Source organism: Hibiscus syriacus, unplaced genomic scaffold (genome assembly GCF_006381635.1).
Source record: "Hibiscus syriacus cultivar Baekdansim isolate YM2019G1 unplaced genomic scaffold, ASM638163v2 tig00111105_pilon, whole genome shotgun sequence".
Lineage (NCBI taxonomy): Eukaryota > Viridiplantae > Streptophyta > Magnoliopsida > Malvales > Malvaceae > Hibiscus > Hibiscus syriacus.
Genome location: NW_024062987.1, coordinates 5010891 through 5036843, shown reverse-complemented (window position 1 = coordinate 5036843; position 25953 = coordinate 5010891). Strand labels below are relative to the sequence as shown.

The 25953-nt window shown below is 33.8% G+C and overlaps 2 protein-coding genes across 2 annotated transcripts; both read right to left on the bottom strand.

Annotated features, from left to right (window-relative positions):
- Positions 1-1383: 1383 nt before the first annotated feature.
- On the bottom strand, positions 1384-10575 carry LOC120153928 (protein transport protein SEC23-like). The gene is made up of 13 exons (XM_039165789.1): positions 10476-10575; positions 8623-9376; positions 8385-8558; positions 8134-8295; positions 7846-7988; positions 7505-7580; positions 7252-7427; positions 7076-7157; positions 5768-5845; positions 4121-4282; positions 3733-3996; positions 2318-2422; positions 1384-1609 (listed from the first exon to the last, which is right to left on the bottom strand). Exons 2-13 carry the CDS (start codon positions 9334-9336, stop codon positions 1469-1471), a joined length of 2277 nt encoding a protein of 758 aa, XP_039021720.1. The 5' UTR covers positions 9337-9376; positions 10476-10575; the 3' UTR covers positions 1384-1468.
- Positions 10576-22794: 12219 nt separating this feature from the next.
- On the bottom strand, positions 22795-25682 carry LOC120153821 (protein SMAX1-LIKE 3-like). The gene is made up of 3 exons (XM_039165691.1): positions 24412-25682; positions 24089-24296; positions 22795-23993 (listed from the first exon to the last, which is right to left on the bottom strand). The coding sequence occupies exons 1-3, from the start codon at positions 25590-25592 to the stop codon at positions 23043-23045; spliced, it is 2340 nt and encodes a 779-aa protein (XP_039021622.1). The 5' UTR covers positions 25593-25682; the 3' UTR covers positions 22795-23042.
- Positions 25683-25953: the final 271 nt, after the last annotated feature.

The window sequence follows — 25953 nt, the reverse complement described above, 5'->3', positions numbered from 1 at the left end:
ATGAAAATCGCAACGTGATTACGTAAATCGCAATGCGAATTAGGAAAATCGCAACGCGATTACGTAAATCGCAATGCGAATTAGGAAAATCGCAACGCGAATTTGGGAAATCGCAACGCGATAGTTAGAATCGTGTTGCGAATCTGGAAACTGATTTGCGATACCGGAGATCGCGTTGCGAATTATCGATCGCATTGCGATTTAGTTGATCATTTTGGCAAATCCAAAAAAAGTTGGTTAAAATCGTATATTATAAGGCATTTTTGGTCACTGAGGTTATTTTCTCAAATATTTATATTTTCTATTCATAATCATCCATGCATATTTTCCGTCCAACTGTTCTCAGTTTTTCTCATATAGATGGTTGTAGGTAAAAAACGTAGAATGAAATTGCTTGAGTGTTTCTGTCTCTTCTTTGCTCAACTTTCTGGAAATTACCAAAATATTTATATAAGATTAACATTGCCCGAATCTTCAGTCTCATTATGAAAGCACTGTGAGTGTATCAGAACGTTTGATGCCCAAAAATTGCAGAATGGCAGCTTCTCCTCGACTACTAAAGGTCATTTCCATCTTTTCTCGATTGCAGTTTCCTTTGTTCCTTCCTTTTTTTTTCTTCTTTTTCTTGGAATAACATGTATCTTCCCACTGTGGTGGTATGTTTTGTGGCTCCGAATTCCAATACTTCCCGTGCCATTTTTTTCCAGGGACAAGGCTTTTCTTCTCCCTTTCAGCATTTAGGGACAGTAAACCAAGTTAGATGAAGCTTCTCTGAAGCTAGGATGGTTATAAAGATCGAGGTTATCATTGTTTCCGCTCTCAGATTCTGGGCTACCTAAACTTTGTTGGTGCAAAAATTTCCTCTGCATTTCTCTTATTTTGTTATTGTTGTATTCTTTTGCATCTCAGCTGTGAAGGATCATCTCTGTATTAATCATTCCGTTGAGAACATAAAAGCAACAACGATGAATTTGATTTATTTTCCTTCCCATAGGCACAACCGTTGTTAACAATAGTTTCCAGTGCCTCATCACCAAACGAATTGACTAATTTGCATAAACTTGGGAAACAATAAAATCAGTGGAGAAATCCCATCACAGTTTGGTTCCATCACCCGACTTCAAACACGGTGTCTATTTGGAAGCCCTAAACCCGAACAACCCCAAGATGATGCCTGGTGAGTTTATAAGTTTGGAGCGATCCCCGAGTCCAAAGAGAAACTCCAAATATTTGAATGTCTCTTTCAATAGACAAGGGGAGATGATCCAAAATGCATGAAATCGCTACTGTTCCAAATATATATATATAAAATTGTCTTATCAAATTAGAAAAAAACCATAAAGCATCTAATATACCTAATCCCTCCTGATTGAAGCGAATTAAAATAAAAAACACAAATCGTTGGAATTACTGTACAAAAATTAAATGATAGATATTACAAAATTGCCTATAGCTCTGCTATCACATTTTATTGAACTGCTAATCTCTGGAGATGATCCAAGAAAATCTCAAGGCTTACATCGTCTGTAAAGATTATGTCTCCACCCGGGCAAGGACCATCTGAGTTATATGTCGCCGAAGGATTCAACTTCGCAAGAAGAAAGCGGGCCTGACAAGAAAACAGACTTAACAACTACGCAAGAATAGTAGAAGCTAAGACTAGGCAGAATGCTGTTCACTCTCTTTGTTCCTCCATCTTTAGTTTTTTTGCACTGTGATTCAGCATGAATGTAGAAATTGAATATCATATGTGATTGATTATTAAGGTTAGCAAAGCTTCAATTTTGCAAGTTTATTTGCAAATCGAATAACCCATCCACCCCTCATCTTCGGTTTCTTTAGCATATATACTAAACAGTCAAAAAATACTTGCAAGTTCTCAAAATACTATTTGCAATGGACCAGAATTGAGCCTAAATTTTGAAACAAGCAAAAGATTACGGCTCAGAGGTGGATGAAAGCATGGATGAACAATAGTTTTGTTATTGTTTAAGAAGGAAAGGAGGAAAATAAAATCAAACCAATCTCAATAATAACCTCGACTTCATCTGCACTTAAAACAACACAGCTTACAATCTGTTGATAATGGAGATTTAGTAAAGAGAAGAAATTCTCAATTGTATTTCATTCTGGTAAGTACAGTCCTTTATACATTATCTAAGAATAAGTGTTTTGTTAGAACTAAACTACCCCTGTAGTTATCCTTATCTACATAGCATGCTAAGAGTTAGTATTAAATTAAACTACTAACATATATACAAGATAAGGCTTATCTATGTCGTATAACCTGCAAAATCTAACAACATTAGCAACTAACCTGTGAGCCATACTGATCACAAACAACTAGTCTAGGAACTGGAAACCTTTCCTTGACTATTGCATCTGCGTCATCACAAGGAGCTTGGAGCAACTCGGCAAAAGTCTACATGGAACAAAATGATGATAAGAACAATGTATTGTCATACTTATGGTAGCACTATTTGCCAATTCCAAAGGCTCCTTTTTTATTTTTGAAATATTCTGATTAATAAACTAAAACAAAAACAATATTCGTTAAGCCCATACATTTTTTTCTCAAACAACAAGATAACACTTAAGACTTTACGTCATGTCTTGTAAGGTTTAATAAGTATTTTGTTATCCTTGTTACATTTTAAGGGATTAAAGGGGGAAATTGAAATAATGAAATTTAATAGATAGAATTAGGGTCTTTTTAGATTGATTAAGGTAATTCATGTAAATTAGCTTTCACTTAAATTTTGAGTATTACTGCATTATGATTATATTAATATCATCCATTATTAGGCTCCCTCCAAGAGCTACTTTTTCATTTTTAGTGATTTTGGTTTTAAGAATATTGAGATTTAATAGTTAAGTGAATGAAAATTGGATTCCAGTCTATTTGTTCTTATTTCCCTCTCCATGTTCTTAAATGTCTACCTAGCTTCTTTTGCTTTCCCTTCCCTCTAGTTTTCCCTCGGATCTATTACCCTTCAGTGTTCCACATCATTGATGCTGAAATGCCGGTTCTGTTATATTGGCATGTTCTTATTTTCTTAATTCTTACCATCTAATTTTTAGCACTTTGACATAACAAATAAACTTGCTACATATGGTTAGTTCCTACATCTTTATACAAATACAAATAAGTCAAAACTTGGAGGAAAAATGCCCAATAAAATTATCACAGATTCACAGTCCGGTGAACCATAAGCAAAACACCGGCTAATGTCTCATATGCAGGGGGGGAAACACAGGTAAAAATTCAGGGCCGATGGGTTAAAAGATTTGAAGACCAGAAGCATTATTCTTCTTGTTTACATGTGAAGCAATGCTAGAAAAAAGCTGCAAAGTTCTCAATTACGATGATGACATCATAATCTACTCAGATAAACAATGACAACAAACATAGTCTTCCCTGAACTTATGGGTACTGATAACAGGATAAATTATATCATAGCAAAATGGTGACCAGTTACTGTATGAATGTCAGGCTGGTAACTACATTTTCACTATGTTTTACGAGGATATCAACAAGTCAAGGGTTAGAAATTTGTACTTAAATCTTAATGACTTTTTGAAGTTACAAATTACCCAACTGGACAAACTGAGGTTTGCCCAACATCGTGCCTCCAGCATATATAAACCTTTTACTTTTCCATCTTTGGTTAAATTAATCCTAAGTGTTCTATTCTTGGTTGGCTTGTAATTCCAAATTAAAAAAAAAATTACCTTATGCTCAGGTTGACTGTGATATCCAGCTTTTCGCCACTGAGCAATAGTTGAGCCATGAAAAATAACAACGGTGAAATAAGAGTCCAAAAGCAGGATCCTGTCGGCTGCAACGGCACTCACATCAAGCAGTGCTGGTTCTGGATCAGACTGAAATGAGTAAGAAATCAATGAAGGTTGAATCATCACAACTGAATTGGTAACATTTTCCCTGTTCAGGATCATTCTAAAGTATGCTGTCTCATCAGGGCTGTTATTGAAGACCTGTATAATATGAACAAGCCTAGCTGAAGAAAGTTATCCAATGTAATGCATAACATATATCAGTTCTAAATTTTCAATTGTTCTGATTGAAAGGAAAATGTAATCTAAGAAGCAAGATGGATACCTGGACAAATTGTGATCTCCGCAAATGAAACACAAACTGAGGAAATAATGAAAACCTTGGGGACAGGCTGAAAGAAGATGGGGCATCCTTTTGGTAATCCCCAAACCGAGAACATATATGAATCAACGCTTTATCCAACCATCTTATAGGGTCGAACTCAGCCTGCATGCCAATTTCACGTTACATAATAGTACACACCACAACAATACAGTTCAAAATTTTCAGAGGACTAGAAGCACAAATTTCGGGAGTAACGGAAGGATGCGAAAAATTGCATGTGATTAACTCAAGTTTTTGCATTTTTATTGTTTAACATCTCAAAAAAATCTTCAAAGCATCCATGAGTGACATCCCATGTATTTTGTTTTTGATAAGATTTGAAGGCCTCATTAAAAACCACCTTCTTGATTAATGGAGTTAATGTGTAAACTCCTTAATCATCTGAAGATGGAAAAGAGTGCCTTATAACTTTATTGAATAAAGTAGGAATTACAGCCTAAAGGGAGAAAACCCTAACCCTTACAAATAATCACTCGAGAACAAGGAATTACATCCCATGTATTTTTGAATAGTCTGGGTTGATTACAAGGTAGTATTTGTTCAGAATCTTTCTTAGCCACTGACAACGCACACACACCCTGCTGACACAGCTGGAACCCGAGACCTCTAGGGAGAACAACACTCCCTTTACCAATGAGGTCACTCAATGGGTTCTGAGTGATAACACATTTAAACTTATAGTGAAAGGTTTTTGCTTGGGTCAGGAAGGGTGAAAATACTGTTGTAAGAATATGAGATGAAGAAGTGTGAGGATAGAAAAGAGAAATGACAGTAATACACAACCTTAATTTTACAGAAACAATCGAGAATGTTAGAAACGTTGAAGATATTCAAACACCAGACCATATAAAAGTCAAGCATCTTTCAGCATAGAGGATAAGATTTTGATAAAAATCTCAGCAGGATTAGCTGTTCTCAGCTTCTTGCATATTTGCAAGAGAACTATGTTCTATCTGTTAGCTTTTTACAGCATATTGCAGAATGAATAGAACAGTGCTGTGATGCAGAAATGTCTATACCTTTCTCCTGAACAAATCCTCCAGAACCATGCCCCAGTCTCTTGTTTACACTTTCTGGAGTAAGAGGGAGGAAGGACCTTGAAGTTGAGTAGCCAAAACATGTTCTAACTCTTTCATTTTCTTAAATGACTTGGATTGCTTTAGCATCCCAATTTCTCTCTTCTTAAATTTTGGGATTTTAGGAAATACATTCAATATAACGAGGCAAAGTTCTTTTAACGATTTCTTTCATTTTCCCAGTAATTGTTAACTTTAATGAAGGGAACATGTAGAAGCCACATTCATCAAAGATATTCCCTCAAAAATCCTACTTATTAATGGCAGTCCAGCAGACTAAGGTATTGTGGTTAAGGTCAGTACAAGATGCAGTTTTGGTGCTGGAACCCATACATCGGTCAATGACCAAGGCGGAAAAAGCTCATGCACCAGAGTGGAGGAATACGTACATGATTCAAAATGTATGTGAGATGTGTGCATAACATATTAGCTTCTAACAATACTATTTCTTCCACGAACCAATCGGACTAAAATACTTGCAAAACATCATGTTAACACAATGATTGATTACCTCAGTTTCCATTTTGAAAGACACTAGGCGTGCCATTACAGCAGCAGCTGCATCTTGGTCAAATCCAGCGATCAAATCCTATAACATTTAAAACAAGCTTGATTAGATGAAAACTTCTAAATATTGATTACTAAAAGTAAGCTGAGAAGCTGATCAAACCGGCTATATAGTCCCAATTACTCAATAAATCCCCATCCTCAGTGAGGATGAAGAATGAAAAAATAATAGACAAGGAAAAGAAGCAAAATCATTCAAGTCTGTTAGAAGAGTGGGATAATGGGAACTAGCAAGCTTTGACATTCACTAAGAAAAATATCAATTTCTAATCACCAAGTGACAAAGTATCCTCTCAAACTATAATTTTCTGTAATATTCCGTATATAAATTTGGCTAACTCAGTTTTAGTACTGGTATTAAGGTCAAATGCTCACTTTAGTCCATTCATGTTTAGTTTGCAATTGTTAAGTTGATGACGTGTTAGACACCGTTATTTATATTTATTACACAATAAAAAGTGACTAAAGTTTTTAAGGTCAAGATACAAAATTCAGATAAGCCAAATGGAGAAACAGCATTTATGTTGTAATCTGATGAATAAAGAAAAAAGAAAATAAAAGGGAAGGAATGTGCTGGATAAAAATGAAAAAGAACAAGAAAAGGAGGTATTATAAAGTCACTAACGAAGCAAGGACTGAAATCACTATATTCATGCTTCATTGCCAAGTATAATCAGTTTTCTAATTTAGATTAAACTAAGCTAAGTTGTTGTTTTGGGTTGAGGGAGAGACTATCGAGGATATGCATCATATCATCACTTTAGAGTGATGAAATCTTGTTGATACCATGGCTCTTTGTGCACCTAGGTGCTGCAGCATAAGGCAATATATCAAAATCTTATTGATCTGTGTTCTCTCAACCAACATACATATTCATATTTTCCTGGTAGTTCGGTGCAGAATTGCTAGAGCTTTACAACGGATTTCGCATGTCAAACCCTTCTTCAAACATCTGGGAAATAAACATTAGGAAAACACAAGCCAAGAGAATTTGTAAAATGCTCAGGTCTCAATTAATTCCTTGTCTCCAATAAATGGATATCAAATAAAATCATAGGAAAAAATTGCCATCCATTTCAATTGTGATTTCCTTTTCTGATAAGGTTGCATAAGGATACTTCAGGGACAAACACAACTGTTATTTTCTTTTCCTCATTATTATTGCGTATTTGGAAGGAAAATGAAACAAAAAGAAAATCATTTATATGAAACAAAATTCATCAAAATAATTACATTAGGAACCAAAATCTACCTCTATGCTTCCAGGTCCAGCAACCCATCTTCTTGAAAGAGTTGAAACACGAAGTCTCATTTCGCCAGTGCTATGCTGGTAACTGCAGAAAAATAACATCGAGTAAAATCTGTTAGAATGCTACCAAACACAAGAAAGAATCATCTATATAATGCATATAAGGTAAGAACTCATACTATGATAGAAATTGGAAATAAAATTGATTGCTTGAGGACTGAACAACAGTATCAGGGATGTCCTTCTTAACAATTTCAAACATTAAACACAAAGATGTAGCCTGATCAAGGCCACACATTTTCCATGCACTGGTGTTTCCCTGTCCGATGATGATGTCAGAGCTCAAAGGACCTTTCTGCATGTAGTTATTAACAACTAAACATCTTAAGTACAGCTGGTAGAAAGCAGAAGCCATATAAGTCTAAGTTATACCTTTTCAAGAGATGCACAGGGCCCAAGAATACCCTGAACTTTAACATCCTTTGAACAGTTTATCTCGAATATACAACTGCAAGCCAAGAAAACTTCATCAAGATTGTTCACTGGATCCAGTTATAATGAAATTATAAATTAGAGAAGTTTAGCTCCCTTGGATGATCTAAGCCATTTCTAGATAGGACAATGAGAACTATTCGGGGTCAAGCCAAATATATGCTTACACATGAACTAATAAAGGCAAGAAGAACAGATAGTGTAGAGCTGGCCCATGATGCATGTTTTGCAACTGTTTAAAGGGGGGAAAAAGGCACAAGTCTAAGTTCAAAAAACCTTACTTTGAAGAGAGTCTGAGACCCTTGTCCCCTGTCTGGAAAACACGCCTAAGAGAGTCCTTAAATACTGAATGGCCAAAACTTTCAGCAAGAAGAACAAATCCCCCAGTTCTCTCAACAGCAACTTTAAGTTCAGCAACACCAACCTATGATGTGAAAGGTGGCACAACACAAAAATGTGATTTTAGCCAACACATAGGAAATTTGATGGGCAAAAGTAAGAAGCCACCACCTGAATGTTTTGGTGTTTTTAATACAAAAGAAAATATTATACAGATGGAAAATACAAACCTGGTCAACAGAACAAGCAAAGAGATCAAGCACATGTCCTTGGTGCACAAGCTGCTTTGCAAGTGCTTCATAGAACTTAATGGCTTTATGATAATGCGGAGCGGAATCCTTATCCAGGTCCTTGTGGGAACGTATGGGTTCAGATAAATTCTTTGAGACAATCTAGAAGGAGTTTCGTAAACAGATAATAGAATTAGTTGAAATGCATGTTATCATGATGAATGACAATAATGCAGCAGAGCCATCCTTACAGCACCAGGGCCTTCAGTTGAGGGGCCACCAACAAATGCCATGATTCGAGCTCCAGAACCTGCAAAGCCTGCACCCAGCAAACTGGCAGCCACACTCACGGCAGTGCCTGTGCACCTTCTTGACCGTTCACCAGCGAGAATGGGCCAAGGATCCTTTTGGAGCTCCTCCAAGATCTAGGAGAGCAAACATGTCATTTAATTAAACATTGTTAACAGGAAAATTTTGCTAATAACATACCGAATTGAGGGCAAACTCGCAATCAGAGGCAGGTCGAAGGAATCGTGCAATGCTATCCGAAGAAAACCCGTCCCTGGCACCAGCAATGACACCAGTGACGGGCTTGTTAAGGAAAAAGCCCATTTGCTCAAGAAGCTGGTTTCTTGAGACGTCCTTGGAGCCATTGAAGACATAGGTTTTAGGAACGGAACAAAAGCCAAGCTCATGGACATGGACAAGCGTACCAAAGGTGATCAAGCCAACAAGAGAGTTGTCAGGCAAGAGGCCAATGGCTCGGGACAAGGCAGGCTTAAGGAATGTCATTTCCTCTTCAATAATGGAGATGTCAACCACGAACATGAGGACAGAATGAAGGTAGGCCTCCCCGGGGGATTTGTACTCAATAGTGGTGTACTGAGGAAAGAGTTCAGCAGGGAGATTTTCTTCAGAGATAGAGGCATAGTGGGAAGGAAAGTGGTTGCGCTGGAAGCAGAAAGGGCAGATCCAAATCTTGGCGGAAAAATCCATGACACAGAAGGGGTTGAGAATGGAAGAGCAATTGCGGCAGCGAAGAGGAGCATAGGGTAGGACAGGCATGCTGGGAAATGTCTTGATTGGGGTGTAGATGGCTGAGACTGGCACCACACAGTTACCAGCCTCTTGTTTTGTCCCTGGCACCACATTCCACGTCATCCGAACCCCATCCTGTCCTTCCAGCTCCATGAATTCTGCCATACTTGTTTTATATTATGCAGGAAATGCAGCGCTCCCTACACTGCAAAGAGTGAATTTTTATGATACACAGCACAAACGAAATATGAGAACATTAAGAGAAGCAATATGTATTAGATTCACAGAAACAATAATTACAAAGGACTGGATAATAAATCTCAAAATTACACCACCTTTTTGTTCTAAGTACAGTATGATGCACGAACTTCAATTTTGAGCAATTATATACATGAATATTTTTAATTTTATTCAATTTCCAGAGACCATTAACACCGATATTGACGTAGTATCAGTTTACACATTGCATATGCACATTATCTAACATGAATATAAATGGATAGAATTCATTTATATATTTATTGAAGTTATGTCTTTATTTTTTAAAATGTGTACAATTGAATCAAGATCAAAATTTTATGAGTACAATACACAAAATAAAAGTCTATGTATAACATTATACACAGAATCAAAAATCATATGTAAAGTTGAGATTTATCCCAATGACTAGCTTTTACTCTTTCGTTCTTGCCCTAGAAACTAATCTGAAGTGCTTAAAAATGTTAATAACAAAGTTTCTAAAAGAATTATGAGTTCAATACAACCGTTTTGTGGACAAAGTTAAAATAAACTTGCAAGAAGAAACATAAATTAAATCAAATAGTAATTTAAGGATTAAAGAAAGAGTGTCGGGCGCATTATGTAAATTACTCTACCATAGTTCACAGGATTTAAAAAAAAAGAAAAGAAAAGCAAGCGGCAATGTAAAGTCGAAAATCAGACTAAAAATAAGGCAAGCTGGGGAATTCCATATTCATCAAAAAACTTGTAGGAGCGCTACACGGACCATGCAAATGTCTTGAGAGTTTCAAAATAAATATATAAAAAATCATCAATGAAATCAAGCCGCATTAATTCACCGGCATGTGTTCTAACTCGATCGACGTCAAATCAACAATCGAAATCGTGTAATGCTTAAGATTCAGAGGGGATTTTGAATAAATTGGAGAAAGAATATTATCATTTCAGTCTAAAGAGACAATGATCGATAAAAAAAAGTAAAAGAAAGACCCGTAAAAAATTAATGGAAATAGTATAGCTTCAAAATTTTAAGGAAAAATAAAAGGAAAAGCAGAAATCGTCACCGGCATAAACTTGAAAGCCTCCGATGGGAGAATATAAATCGTATCCAGTGAAGGAGCTTCCACGATAGGAGGATGGCGCGTAAGAATCACGATTACTTAATTATATAAAATTTATTTGAACTAAAACGAATCACGAATTAAGGTATTAACTGTTAATTGTTTTCAATAATAAAATTATTATTGAGAAAAAAATCTATGAAGGAAAGTAAAAGCCGATCAATGTAGGTTGACAGTGTGAGTAAAATAAAATTTGAAGTAAAATTAAAATGAAATCTATAAAAAAGAGTAAACTAACATGTGTTATGCAGTTAATGATAAAATAAAATCTGAGATAAAAATAACATATAAAATCAATAAATAGAATAATATGGAGGGGAAAAAACTTATAAATGTAGATCAGCAGTTGTCAAACAGTAATCCATTAGTATGAGCTAATTGTATTTGTCACATACCACGAGCCCACAACCAGCCGCACGTTTCGACATCGAAATTCTAAGCGCGTGACATATTACATGAACTATTTTAAAATAATTTATAAATATTTTAAGGATAAACTACACGTGTGACCATTCAACTATGGTCAAAAATTATTTTGACCACCGATGTTTTAATTTGATCAAACATATCACGAGCTAATTGTATTTGTCACAGACCACGAGCCCACAACCGGCCGCACGTTCTGAGGCATCGAAGTTCCAAGGGCGTGACATATTACATGAACTATTTTAAAATAATTTATAAATATTTTAAGGGTAAACTACACGTGTAACCATTCAACTATAGTCAAAAATTATTTTGACCACCGATGTTTTAATTTGATCAAACATGCCATCCAACTATTTAAATACTTCAATCAAGCCACCTGCCGAACAAAACAGGTGACGTGATAGTTAAAATATTTTGGTATAATTACACAATTAGTTCATGTTACTTATATATTCTTTTAATTTTATCCTCATTTTAATAAATTAAAATAATGACATGTGTCATCATTCGATTAAATTTATTTTATTTTATTTTTAATTGAAATATTTACTTTACTCCAATTAGAGGATAACGCGTGTCACTCTCTGGTTGCAAGAAAATAAACCAACACACACATAAGAAGGTCGATGGGATTTGAATCAAGGATCCCTTGAGGGAAGTAGAAAGCAACAAATCATTGGGCTAAGACATCCATTTAGTATGTTTTATACAACAAATAATATAATTAACAATTAAGAATTTTTTTACATTAGCAAAAAAATACGAATATATAAAACATATTAAAATTTTTATTTAATTATATAATTTAATATTATGTTTATTTATTTAATAATATAATACAAAAATTATATTTTATATTAACGAAAAATATGAATATAATATTTTATACATCTTAATTATTAATAAACAATATTTAATTATATTATTTTTGCAATATACTAATAAATATATATAGTATTAAATTATATAATTAAAGAAAAATTTTAATATGTTTTATATATTCGTATTTTTTATTAATGTAAAAAATAGCCTTAATTTTTATTTATTAATTATATTATTTGCTTTTTAAAGTCAAATTTACAAAGATACAAAATATATATTATTTGTTGTATAAAGCAAACCAAATGTATGTTTTAGCCCAATGGTTTGGTGCTTTATACTTCACCTAAGGGATTTTGGTTCAATTCTCATTAACCCCTTATGCCGTTATGCGTATTGGTTTATTTTATTGCAGTGATTGGAGTAAAGTAAATCTTTAATTTATTAAAACAATGACCAAATTGAAAGAATATATAAATAACATGGATCAATTGTGTAATTATACCAATATTTTTAACTGCCATGTCACATGTTTCGTTAACCGTTAATGGCTTGATTGAAGCATTTAAATAATTCTGCCATTCAAAGGGGATTATGATCAAGATATTACATCGATTGGAAAAGCAAAGTTGACCTCATGTTCTATCACTACGATTGTCCCATGATAGAATAAGTATCATTGATCGCCTCAGAATTCCAAGGTTATGCTCTCACTTGGTGGAAGCAAACACAAAAGGCGATACAAGAATTTTGAATACCAAACATCATGTCTTCGACAAATCTTAAACGAGTAATGAGAAAGCATTTTATCCCGACATACTATGTTCGTGAAGTTAAGCAACGACCTCACCGACTTTGACAAGACAGAAGATCAGTAGAAGACTGCTACAAGGAGATGGTATCCTTAATGAATTATGCAAACATACATAAAACATAAGGATATACAGTGAACAAATTTGTCATCGACTTGCACCCAAACATCGTTGATCTTCTTGACTTACATGGTTATGAAAGCCTTGAAAATACACAGATAATAAATCGGACACTGACATTGATGAATACGATGTTAGCAGCATTGTAATAGAAGATATCGATCTTCAGTCACTTAGACTTACACCATTGGAAACAAAAGATGAACTTGAAAGTCATGTGATGAAATTTTGTGAGGAGGGTGGGAAAACACAAAAAGAAACAAACCATGAAAAAGAAGCAAAAACAAAAGAGGTCGTAATCCATAAAAGCCAAGAACATGAAACACGGGAGGTGAGTAAACCTAATTGTGAGAAGAAAAGAGTGATTGAAAATACATATGTGAGCAAAAAATAATTGAGAGAGAACTTTCTTCACAAAGAGCCTTGCATTCTTGTCCACTTTAGACAACCACTGGTTTTGATTTCTAACAATAACACTAACTTGCCTAGAACATTTGTTCCTCTTTTACAGAGTTTTCGAATGGTGTTAGGTGACCCTCTTGACGTGTTATCACCAGAAAGCCTTAATCACTATCTCATATCAGTGATGAATTACGATTTAAAAGAGTCCAATGGTTAAGTGTTTTACAAGCTTTCCTTTCAATGCATCTAATTCTCTTTCTCTTGGATTTTCAGATTAATGAATGAATCCTTTTGAGGAGTAGGGGAATGATACATGCACCATAGTCCATAACAATGACAACACATGCTTCTTTGGACTGATGTTTCTACTCGAACCTATTAGTAGAACAAAGTCTCGAAGATACAAAGCATATCTACTCGATAAGTATAACGTGAGTGAATCATTAAAAGGTTCTAATGTTTTTCCCTTTGATGTTTCAGATTCGAGGTCGAATCTTTTTTAAGAGAGGGAGGAAGATACATGCATCATAAGACTCACATCAAAGGAAGATAGACTAACGCTTCCAATTGATCTACACCACCAAGCCTTGGAAAAAAAAGCATAGCAATAGACTTGCAACTGATTTTAAATAGGATCCTAATGTTATTTGGTCGACATGTCTTCTGAATTTACGACCGACTATCTCTTAGCTTTCCAACGGTTATTTAATTGCATCAATTCGATATCGGGAATTCAAGATATACTCATCTTAGTAAAGACAATGCATGTAGAAATTCCTATACGGGATTAATATGAGATTTTGTAATTATTACGAATTTTCAATATTTTTATTATTTATTTGTAATATAATTTAATATAGGATGATGCATTATCTTTTAGTGTTAGATTTATTATTTTGTTAGGAATTAAGATAAAGTTAAAACATTATTCATAGTTTTTTATTATTATTATTAGGAATTAGAATTAGAATATGTTTAGTTTATTATTATTTTATTCATTAGTACTTTGAAAACACATTTTTTTAATACAATACATTGAGAGTTTATCTTGCAAGTGTTGATTACTTGTGCCTTCGAAGCTTCTTATCGAGTTTATCTTTTCATTCCGACTAGGAGGGTTCTATAGGAAAAATATACATCTATTTTCATCTTCCACAACTCCATCATCTTCTTCTTCTTCCATTCAAATCCTTCCACTTTCTTCATCGAGTCTAGAGCTTTTTAGATTAGATTCCTCAACGAGAGCAACAATCTTTCATCCGATGCCTCTTCTTTATCAAAACATAAATTTATAAATATCAAACGTAATATCAAAATAATATATACTAAATCAACATATATTCAAATCACTAAATCAAATTTATATTTCATAACATTAATTAATAAATACATTTAAAAAATAAAATAATATATTTGAATCAATCGAAGGATTAAAATCTAAAAAAAAATTGAACAATTAATAAAAATATTTATATTACATATCACAACTTATTTCTTCGTGAATAATTACATTCTTAATGAAACCATATTTCTTATATATAGTCATAATATTTTCAGCTTTTAACTTATTTTTTTATCGTGGGAACATCCAAGGCTCCATCAGCTTAAACCTGGTAACTTTTTAGGTGAAACCTAAAATGTTAATAGTATGCATAACATTTACCGATTATAACTCATTTTCTTACATTGTATAACATTTTAGTGCAACATGTTATGTTACTCTAGCTGATAAATTTTTTGGTTCTAATTTATAACATTTTGTGCTCCGCTTTTAACCTATTACTTTTTTACCAGTCACGCCATTTATTAACCTTATTTTAGGCGCCTCATAGCATAACTTCCTGTTATAGGCAACTTGTTTTGTACGAGACATCTCCAACCAATTTTGAATACATTATATGGTCAACATTATTGCCTCATATGACTAGGAAAACAGGAGAAAAACCTCAAGCTAAGATAGATGGACTGCACCAAGATATGTTGCCAAGTCATATCGGATATCTTACGAATACAAAAACATAAGCTTTATCAGCATGCGGATTGCAGGCAACGATGGAGAAGATTAATAGTATCAAATAAAAAGTAATTTGTACAAATTAACTAAATTATTTATTTATTTATTTTAAAATAAAAGATTTACTCTTTTAATCATTAAAAGATGCCAATGTTGGAAAGTCACTATATAAATTAAATTTACGAGATATATCTTGAGAATATTCTAAAATAATATATATCTAAAAATATTTGTAAAATAATCTAGATATTTGATATTATATCTAGAATTATCTATAAAAGATTCTCGATATTTATAAGATTAATAGCTAAAATGTTGACATATATTAACAATTCAATGAACACTAAAATCTATAAATATGAGATGAGACTTATCATTGTTACTAGAGTAATGAAGAGTGTCAAAAGTGTATGTCCACCCTGAAAAATATATGCGATTAATCTAGTGTATGCTCACACTGAAAAAAATGTGTTTATTTCAACGGTGTCTTTGATGACAACGAAAAGAAAGGAGGCACATGCATTATAGTCGGAGACAATAAAGGTGTCATGTGGAGAGGTGCGGCCATTAGAATAGATAATGATAACAGAGGCGAGCATTTACAAAACTACGGCAGCGCTCAAGGCATTGAAGGTGGCGCGTGAAATGAGGTATCGATGGATTATATCAGAGAGTGATTGCGTTGGGATTTTAAACAATTTGTTGACCATGGATCTCAGTTAAGATGTATAGTTGATGAAGGGAAAAAGAGTGATGGAAACACTTGAATGTTATTTTCACCACATAGAAAGAGAAGGGAACGAAGTGGCTAATTTAATTGCTAGATATAGTTTAGTGGGTGAGGATAATTTGTTTCGGAAGCATGATTATCCTAATTTTATCCATCAAGCTTCATATGTGTGATGCCATTAATGTATAATTATGTAATATAGGATATTAATTTTTTAGGAAAAATTGTAATATTAATTCAGTAAGTATTATTGTTATTATGATAGTATTATTTCAAGAGTCATCATCAAGCAGGCGTTTGTGCTGGGCCGACACATTACTGCGCAAAAAAGGAAAATAGAGATATATTACATAAAAAAAGGAAAATACATATAAACCCAAGAAGAATCAAGTCCAGTCTCCCTTCTAATGCGTAAGAAAAATTATTATCGATCGTATTAGTAACCTATTTTATACTCAAATATAACAGAGCATTGACTAAGAACATTCTAAGGTTGAAGGCAGTGCTCTCTTGATGCCGCACGATGGCCATTTTTTAGCCGTTTTTGTCACAACTTCGACTATTTTTGGAAGATCATTTATCATATTAAATAGGCGTTTTATGCATCACATCAACCAACTTGGTATAAAATAATTATCAATTATTAGTATAAAATCTTAATAAAAAAACAACAAAACTACAAGAGAATCGAATCAATTTACTGAAATAGGCTAGGATTGTGTGCATGCCAACTAAACCACGATACTACAGTTGGGTGATATGAAAAATACCTGTAAGCTTTCCTAAATTCATGATTAGAACCAAGATAGAAAGCCACATAGAGTAACCAGGGTCAATGTGTAAGGCAACCATAGACAGCCACTCGGTTACTTCTATTGGATCTCTGTAAAAGTTAATACCCACTGTGGGCACTGGAAGACTCGGAGGCACCCCTTCTGCAGGTAACTTCACCTCCTACGGCTCATTGGGATATCCAAAAGACAAAGATTGTCCTTTTCTGTAATCAAAATTTTAACATTTGAATTATCTCATGACATTCTGTGCATCTTGAACTTCACAAGTTTAGAACGAATAAAATACAAGGTAAACCACACTAAGTTTACTGAATCTTTATTCACCCATTTGCATCCAACTTCACATGTTTTTCCTTATCCAAATCAAAGCCAACTAAAAGAACCAATAAAAATCAAACCATCACAATATAATCTTACACTTGTTGGCCAATAAAAAATACAAGGAATTTTCATGCCAACACTTAAAATATGTATAGTTGTTTAAAGGAAGAAAAATAATCTAATTTCTTAGGAACATCACATGTAGCTTCAGACTATAGTTTCCTGACATCCTTTTCACACAAAGCCTCCATTAACCATGACGCTTCAAAACGAAATTGCTTCGTCCTGCCACCTTTGCATCGACCATTATGTTGAGAAAAAGTCAGAAATGATCAGAAAAGGAATTAGTCATATATTGCATGGAATAATGAGGAAACCGTAACTTCCAAGCATCATTTGTCAGCCCCCTATCAAGCCTCTCTAAATGATAGTCTTCGTCCGTCGTCCACGCTCTAAAATGAACCAATTGCCAGTGTACCCAATATCAAACAACCTGCATTCATCAAGAAATTTCCTAAATGCCTGCGTTTGTCATTCACTCCTAATCAATCCACCCTCTTGTTTGAAGGAGTAAAAGATTTCATTAAAGTTGCCCATTACTAGCTAAGGGACATTTGGGATATCGTTTAATTGTCGCTGGAGGTTCTAAGACTCAACACGATGATGCTCTTCGGGAGCACCATAAAAACCCGTGCACCTCCATGTTACACCATCCAAATCGTAACTAAAAAGGATATCAATGTGCGAACTCGAAACAGACTAGAGGGTAACATCACAATTTGTTCGTCACCCTAAACTCAGTTCGCGTCTAGTTCCCGCCGGATCAACTTCACGATATCCTTAGGTAGTGCGCAAGACACTTTAAACTGACTAACTAGGACGTAAAGTTTAACACTCACAAGGGGTTGATTAGTCGAGGGTGTTGTGTCTGATGTAGAGATTCCGGGCTTCATCCTCGGTACATTAGAGGGGCGTGCAAGCTTCAAGATGTAGAATCCCTAAGCTACATCATGATGTCTACCATACAATAGAGAGTGGGTATAAGAGTATACTCACTATTACATTTTTATCAATTAGCTTAAGCATGAAATGAACACTTTTAGTATGGTTTAGTTGGTAGTGTGGCACTGGGCTAGTTAGCTCAGTGTTTAAAATTTGTTTCCTTACGCAGATTCATCGATGGAACTGTTGAGGAGCTTTTGTTCAGACTAGATCCAGACCAGATTCAGAGTAGAGTACGTCTCGAGTTCTTCTTTGAGGGTGTGTATATTTGTAAACCTTGTTTTGTATATTCGAGTCATAACTTATTTTACATGATAGTTTGTATATTTTGATTTATTATTTTGGGAGCTCCCAATTGTAAACTGATTTATATAAATGTTGTCGTTTTATTTCATGATGAATGTTCCTAAATGATTTGAGCAAGTAAAGAAAATTTTTGGTAAGCCACTCCTATGGTTCTGTGTGTCACTCTGATAGGTCGATTGTGGGTCATACTAGCTTAGGTGTTACATGATGAGTCAAATAATAGTTTATGCACCTCTTTGAGAAAAGTGGTATAGTTTGGACACTTATTTTGGTTTTAAGCCATCATTTAAATTTAATTGTAAAATTGAATCCCACTTTCACAAATAATTATAATATTGTAGAAAACATAATTTACTAAAATATTTTGTTATCATTTAAAGAATAAGTGGGTTCTCTGCTAACAGGGGTTGATTCAAGTGGTAAGCAGTTTAATATCGCTTAAGCAAGGTCTTGAGTTCGAGTCATTATGTATGTAGAAAATCTCTGCTGGGAGACTCACTCACCAAAATCAGGTGTACGACACAAGTTGATTTGAATTATTTAAGGCAAAATCTTAGAACCAAGAGATGTTCATTATGGTTTGCAGATAGGCTGGAAGCTTAAATTAGCTTATTTAGTTCCTTCCTTCTTTATTCAAAAAATAATAATAAGTGTGTCGATGAGTTGAATTAGATTTAAGTCTGAGCATGTTTTTTTTTTAAATTAATTTAAATTAATATTTATTCGATCTGAATTAAAAAATTTAAATTTTTTCTAAAAATAAATTTTTGAATAAATTTATCAACCAAGTTTGAGAATATTTAGTAAGTCGTTATGTTTGTGTCGGAAAGTTTGATTCAATCATTGAGCAACTAAATGACAAAATCAAACTTGTAATCTCAATATCAATAAAGATTGAGCGCTTAAACAAAAAAGTTACTCTCCATCAAAAAAGAAAACAAAAGCTTAAGGAAAAGACGCAAAACAATGATAGAGAGCAAACATCATTCTTTTGTTAACTTTGATGCCATTCTCCTATTTTTGACTGGTCTTTTACTACATATAAAGCAGCAGTCTTTTGAAGGATCCGAGGCATAGCAGCAGTGCTGTTTCAGGTTGGTTTCCAATTATTCGGTGATTATTTGGGTGGGTTTTGTTTTGAGAGATCCCAGAAATTATTCCCCTTACTTTCATGCAAACACATTCAATAAAAGTAAACAATAACAGCTTTATGCGTATATATCTTTGTTTCTTTTGTAGCCTGAAGACTGGAAAAGGGTAAAATTTGTGGAAACTTTGTCTCCATTTCTCTCCTTTGCCTTTATCTCTTTTATCTTTTCAAAGTTTTGAGGTCTTGGGTGTGGCAATTAGACCAAAGAGGCGAGTTACTTGCTGCTATTCACATAGTTTACTTGTTATGTTTAAATGGTTTGGTCTACTAATTACATGAGTGACCATCGAACTATGGTCATCAATCATTTTAACCACCAACGTTTAAAAACGATCAAACAGACCACTAACTGTTAATTTTTAACATATTAGAATAGAAGTACATTTGGGTGGATTCAAACCAGGGACCTGGCAAACTTTTGCCACTAGGCTAAAGCCATGTATTTGGTTCTAAAGTGCACAATCTTTTATATATTGTGTTTGTGATTACTTCACACAAACATATATATAATTAAAAAATCTAATAAATAAATTATATTTGACATATATATTAAATTATAGTCAATGTAAGACTTAAAAATAAAAATGAGTTTACCATTAAACTTATTTTTATTTTGTGATTTGGACACTCTAAATAATTTTAATATAATTTATATATTATTATTTAAAAATAGCTGTAAAAAATAATGTAAATAAAAGTATTAAACTTATTTTTTATTTTGTGATTTGGATTCTGTAAATAATTTTAATAAAATTTTATTTTAAATATAATTTACATATTATTATTATTATTGTAAAAGATACTAAACTTATTTTTATTTTGAAGTCTTACATTGACTATAGTTTAATATATATGTGAAATATAACTTATTTATTAGATTTTTTAATAATTTAACATGTATATGTATATATATATATATATATGTACACTTTTAATTCAATGGCGTCAGCCGTTAAAGCAAAGTTGAAGAATATATAAAACGAGAGTATTTTGGATAAAGCTTAATCTTATTACATAATGTCTGTATGTCGGAAATACTGCAAAATTAGTAATACTAATCGGTCAAATCAATGATATCTTGCCTCTTAGCGAAGCAACTCAAGTCTGATAACAAGGAAAGTATCCTAACCTAAAAGCTAAAAGAAAAAATAAATCAAAAGAAACTGTGTATTTGCAATGTCGAAAATTAGATTTTATTCGATATTTTTATATGTAATTCTATTTTTAATAATTAGATGATAGAAATGGATGTCCCTTTTTCCCATAAGTATGGGATAAGAGGGAGGTAAGATAGTATGCTACCCCTAATACCAGGTGGTAGAAGATATTTTTATCTAATTCTAATTACAAAATCATTACCCAGAATTCTAAAGAAAATAATAAATATAGTAAATCAGAGTTATGCTGTAATTGATTCAGACAAGTACTTTTATGTGAAGTGATATATAATAAATTCTTAAATTTAAATACTACTGTTTATCATCTTTTTAAATTCTTAAATTCTTAAATTATTAATTTCTTTTATAAAGGAAAAGCACTTTCAATCCCTTAAAAAGCAACAAATATTCCTTAAGTATGGTAATTAAAGTTGTAAAGTGGAAGTTCCTCTTGGTGATGCTAAAGTAACAACATATTTTTGCTCTAAAGATTTGGATGCTGCTTCATTGTTTTTTTATTTACAATATATATGATTGATATCTATCTTCGTATAGAATTTGATCATCCAGCCGATACTTTTCAAGGGCCGGGAATGTAAAGAAAGAAAAGTTAGATCAATTATCCATTCATGAAAAGAAGTGATCTTTGTGTACTTTTTATTTTTAATTTATGGAAGAATATGCTGCTTTTATTTTTGAAATATAATTAATACAAAAATAAGTTATACTCAAAAATGATTTTTGACGTTTAATTTTTTTTTATTGAAAATAGGTGCGTAATGCTTCTTCGTTATACTTTTAGGTGCTTATTGCAACAAAAGAAAATTGTTAAGTAACACATGTCAATTTTAGGTTCTTTAAAAAATACTTTTAAATAATATTTTACTTCAATATTTAATGATGTGTTTATTTTGATTAGTTAATACCACGCTAACAACATAATTGATTGTCAAAAATGCTTAATGAACTTTTAGATGTCTAAAATATACCTCAAATTCACTTTTGATGCTTAAAGATTTTTTCATTAAAAATAAGTACTTAATATTTTCTCTGTTACACTTTTAGGTGACTATCATTAAAAAAATTATTAAGTAGCACGTGTCACGTTCAATTTTTTTAAATATTTTAAAATAATCTTTTATTTAAAAAATATATAAACATGGATGTGTCAATTAACAATTTTGTTTAATGGTAGGTACCTAAAAGTGTAACAAATAAAACATTAGTCACCTATTTTCAACAAAAAATTCTCTAAGCACCAAAAGTCAATTTAAAGTATAATTTAGACACCTAAAAATATATTAAGCATTGTTAAAATAACAAGTTAACAATATACGTCGATTTTAATTTTTTCTAAACTCAAGTATCAATAAATTGAGAAAAAAATCAAATTCATATTATTAATATTTAATCTTATAAATATTATATATATAAAATTTTAGTGGAAAATAAAAAAATTATTAACAGGGTTTAAACGCTCGTAAATATTTTATTTATTTAAGTGGTAAAACCAATTTTGGTGTTGATTTTTTATATTCTTTTATTTTTATATTACACGTTTGATTTTCTTAAATTAGTTTTTAATAACTATATTTTTATATCACGTTTTCTTCTATCTTTTGGTATGTTTTTAATCTTTGTTGTCGATCAATTGATTGTTGTTTTTCATTTATCTTTCTTTTCTTAGGATTGGATTTGAAATCGCATCGACTGATTAAAATAACATTTATTTGTTATCTTGTTGATCATCCCTACTTTGGATGCTTAGATTGGATTTGAATACGCGATCTACTTCCGTGGATTGTTTTCTCTCGTTGCTTTACTTTGATTTGTGATTTATCGATGGTCTTTTAATACCTTTATATTTTTCATGGTTCGTTTGTAAATACACTTAGATGTGTTCGTATTTATCTTTTATTCGAGTTTTTAGTTGAGTTTTATCATTTTCCTTGTATGATCCTTGTATGATATTAAATATGGGTGTTCATTGTTAGTTAACCATGCCGTTTAGTCAAAACGGTTGGTAAACCGTTAACGATTGCTAAATTTTGTTAACCTTAACCCGACCATTAAGAAATAGTTAATTGCTAACGATTCAATTACCATTTATTTTTAAAGACAATACAATATAAAAGTTTCAAAGTTTCATAAAATTTATCACTTGATAAATTATCAAAGAAGCATAGATATATTAGGATGAAGGATCAAAGAAGCATAATTATACATTGATAATTATCAGTTGTACATTGCGAAGCCTGTCATTCCAAATCCACCCCAACCACTTGATAAAATTTAGACCATGTTAGTTTGATTCTTTCTCTCTGTCCCTCCAAACACATATACCACACAAAAAGTAAGCGACAAATTAAAGGAACAGAAAATGCAAGTAAAAAGATAAAGGAATTTTTGCCACAGAATCTGCCAACTATTCTTCATCGTCATCTTCTTCTCCTGTTACTGTTCTTTAACTCTGAAAACAATTTGGTTATCAACCCATTTCAAAATCCCAATCTCATCATCATCTTCTTTAATGTTGTCTCCAATGGCAATGTTTAAATCCAGATAAACAGATGGACCTTTATCCTGCTTCGTTTCTGATTCTTTCATCTCTTCGGGGTCACCGCAATTTGACGTTCTCCTGGAAGAACAAGCTCTCAACATTGAACTTAACCTTTCGCAGCTGAAAATGACAATGGCGTCCATTACAGGAACCGTAACACCATCCGAAACTGTCACTTTTCCGCTATCGATTGCCTGCTTAATCCTTTTCAGACAACAATAGTCAACGTGTTCCATGTCTTCCACGAAGAACACCTTATGAGGATTCTCGTTCAACGCCTCGCCGAGTCTCTGGAGGACATCGCCGCTACCCGGCTCATCCGATCTCTTCCTTTTGTTATCTTCGTTGCTTGAATCGGCCCTTTTCGATCCGAAATCGCTCAGGCTTATGGAGGCAAAGCTGGTTTGGGAACCGAAAACGAGTCTAGCTAACTCCCTTGCAATCTTCTGCTTGCCTTGGTTCTCGGATCCCAAGAAGAACATCCAAGTTTCTTCTTTGAGCTCTCTTTGGCCTTTTCTCAACCCCGACCTGCATTCAAGGACGGTGCTAACAATTTCCGGAATCACATCTTTCTGCCACGGAACCTGTTTCTCCAAAGCATTGCATAAAATGTTCATGTTCTCTGCATTAAGAACCTTGAACGCGTTAAGTCCATCGTTATCCTCCTCGATCGCCACACTCGAAGAAGCTGAATTCGGGCTAGAATTCGGATTCGAGAGGAGGTCTGGCTTCAGATCATTTTCGAATATCCAGAACTGGAGCTCTTTAGGTGACCTTTTAGATTCAAAACTGACGGGCCAACTCAGATTAAGAACTTCATCGGTGTTGCATTTCTTGTAAAGATCCTGTTAAAAAAAAAAGCAAAAGACAAATTGTTTGGATGTTTGGTTCTGAAAGTGAAGTTCAAATGAGATAACAAGAAGAATAAATAAATAAGTACCTTATCATCATGGGAAGTTTTTGTGTTGGTTTCTTCCTTGTAGCTTTGCAGCCATGAAGGTAAACTTGAACTGGAAGAGACCACGTTGTCAAAGTTGAACAATCTATCAGTGAAGGAAGTGTGATTCTTATTGACTTCTGTTTCAGCAACTGGCCAGTTAATCGAATCTGTAGATTCCTTTGTTCTGTACTGAGACTGAGAATCAAAGCTGGAATAAAGCAAAGAAAGGGAAGAAATGATTAGCATAAGTAGAACAAATGTAAAGATGAGAAAAATAAATCAAATATTCAAATCCCAATATTTCATAATAACAAATAGTTTACCTTTCAAGATGAAGACTGAGGCTTAAGCTGTCAGCTGAAATTGTAAGAGGATGAAGTTCCCAGATTGATTCAAGAGAAGGATGGCCTGTTTTACACTTCATGTAAGTTCTGAAAGTTGCAATTCCCATGAGAAACAATTTCCCACTCATTAATCTTTTGAATTCCATGATTATATGCTCAACTGGGCAATAATAGTTTTTTCTTTGGTCACCATAAGTAGACCAAAACTCCGAAATCCATTTGAGATCACCTAAGTATAAGATAACCCCTCTTCCCATATAACTCTTGACGAGGCATTTGAGCTCTACAAGCTTCTGTTCCACTTCATCTTTAGCAAGATTTTTTAGTGAAAAAAGTGGGAGACTTATGAACTGGAGGTATCTTAAATCCCCAGAGACTTGCCCTTTCTCGAACTTATCCATCACCCCTCGAACAACACTCTCGGCAATGGCGACCGACTCTCCTATGATGACTGTGTTTCCCCTCCGGTTCACTATTGTGCTGATAATATTGGTCACATCTTGGTCGTTCCTAACGTGGTCTATCGGTTTGGTCGATGAAAACCCGGGCCCGAACTGAGTCTGAGCGTTGGAATGAGACGGGTTAGCACCGAGCTGAGCTTGGGGATTGGGGTTGTTTTCCTTTGGGGAGGGAGTTTGGGAAGAGATCTCCAAGGAAACTGTTTGTTCGACTTTGGTTTTAACTTGGGTGCTAGAGAAACCAGCTTCCCTCATAACCCTACTGACACTAGGATCATCCAATATGGAGATTATGAGATGTTCTAACTCTATCTTGAGAGCTAAAATCGGTTGCTGTTGGTTCTCGATCGAGCCTCGGCGTTGGTGAGCCTGAGCGCGCTTAAAGGCGGCCACCAAGGCATTGGAGAGGGAAGGATGATGATGATGGCCAGGCGCTAATAAAGGGCTAGAAGTGGATGCAGGGAGGCGATTGAGTGCGACATTGAAACAAAACTCCAAAGCTCTGAACTGAAGAGGATGAGAGTGGGATTGAAGACAAGCTCTTTGAAGAAGACCGGTCGAAGACGCGAGCATGACACTCGCTACGTGAAGCGGAGTGACCTGCGCATGGCCTCTCCGTCGAGCAAGTCCAAGTGCTTGCTTCACCATGCTAGCAGCCTCAGCTGTTAAAGCTTGCTGCACACTGCAAACTCCAGCTCTCATCTTCTTTTCTTGTGGTTCAAGGCAACAAATTAAAAAGAAAGAAAAAAAACTACTTTGAAAGACTGGAAATCAAGAAATGAAATCAAACTCTTAGAGCTTGATCAGTTATCAACTACCAAACTAAGGCAGCAGCCATCAAGCTTTATATATATGTGATAAAGATGAAGTTACCGGGGTTTATGCTTTTCTTGTTAGTGAGGCAAAATTTTGGTCTTTTGTATGTGAAAGTGGTTTGCATGTGATTTAACTTTGCCTTTTCTTTGTTTTTAATATATAAAGTTAGGTGGATAAATCGAAAGTTGGTAGCTTTAATAGTCATTTCATTTCATATGATTTTAAAAACAATCTAAATGCTTTATTA

Excerpts from the sequence above, each read along its gene's own strand:
- LOC120153928 (XM_039165789.1), bottom strand. The coding sequence starts at position 9,336 with ATGGCAGAATTCATGGAGCTGGAAGGACAGGATGGGGTTCGGATGACG. Across the intron at positions 7,581-7,845 it reads GGTCTCAGACTCTCTTCAAA|TTGTATATTCGAGATAAACT; the intron begins GTAAGGTTTTTT and ends CTTGGCTTGCAG. Across the intron at positions 2,423-3,732 it reads ACAGTCAACCTGAGCATAAG|ACTTTTGCCGAGTTGCTCCA; the intron begins GTAATTTTTTTT and ends TGTTCCATGTAG.
- LOC120153821 (XM_039165691.1), bottom strand. The coding sequence starts at position 25,592 with ATGAGAGCTGGAGTTTGCAGTGTGCAGCAAGCTTTAACAGCTGAGGCT. Across the intron at positions 24,297-24,411 it reads CTCAGTCTTCATCTTGAAAG|CTTTGATTCTCAGTCTCAGT; the intron begins GTAAACTATTTG and ends GCTTTATTCCAG. Across the intron at positions 23,994-24,088 it reads AAACTTCCCATGATGATAAG|GATCTTTACAAGAAATGCAA; the intron begins GTACTTATTTAT and ends TTTTTTTAACAG.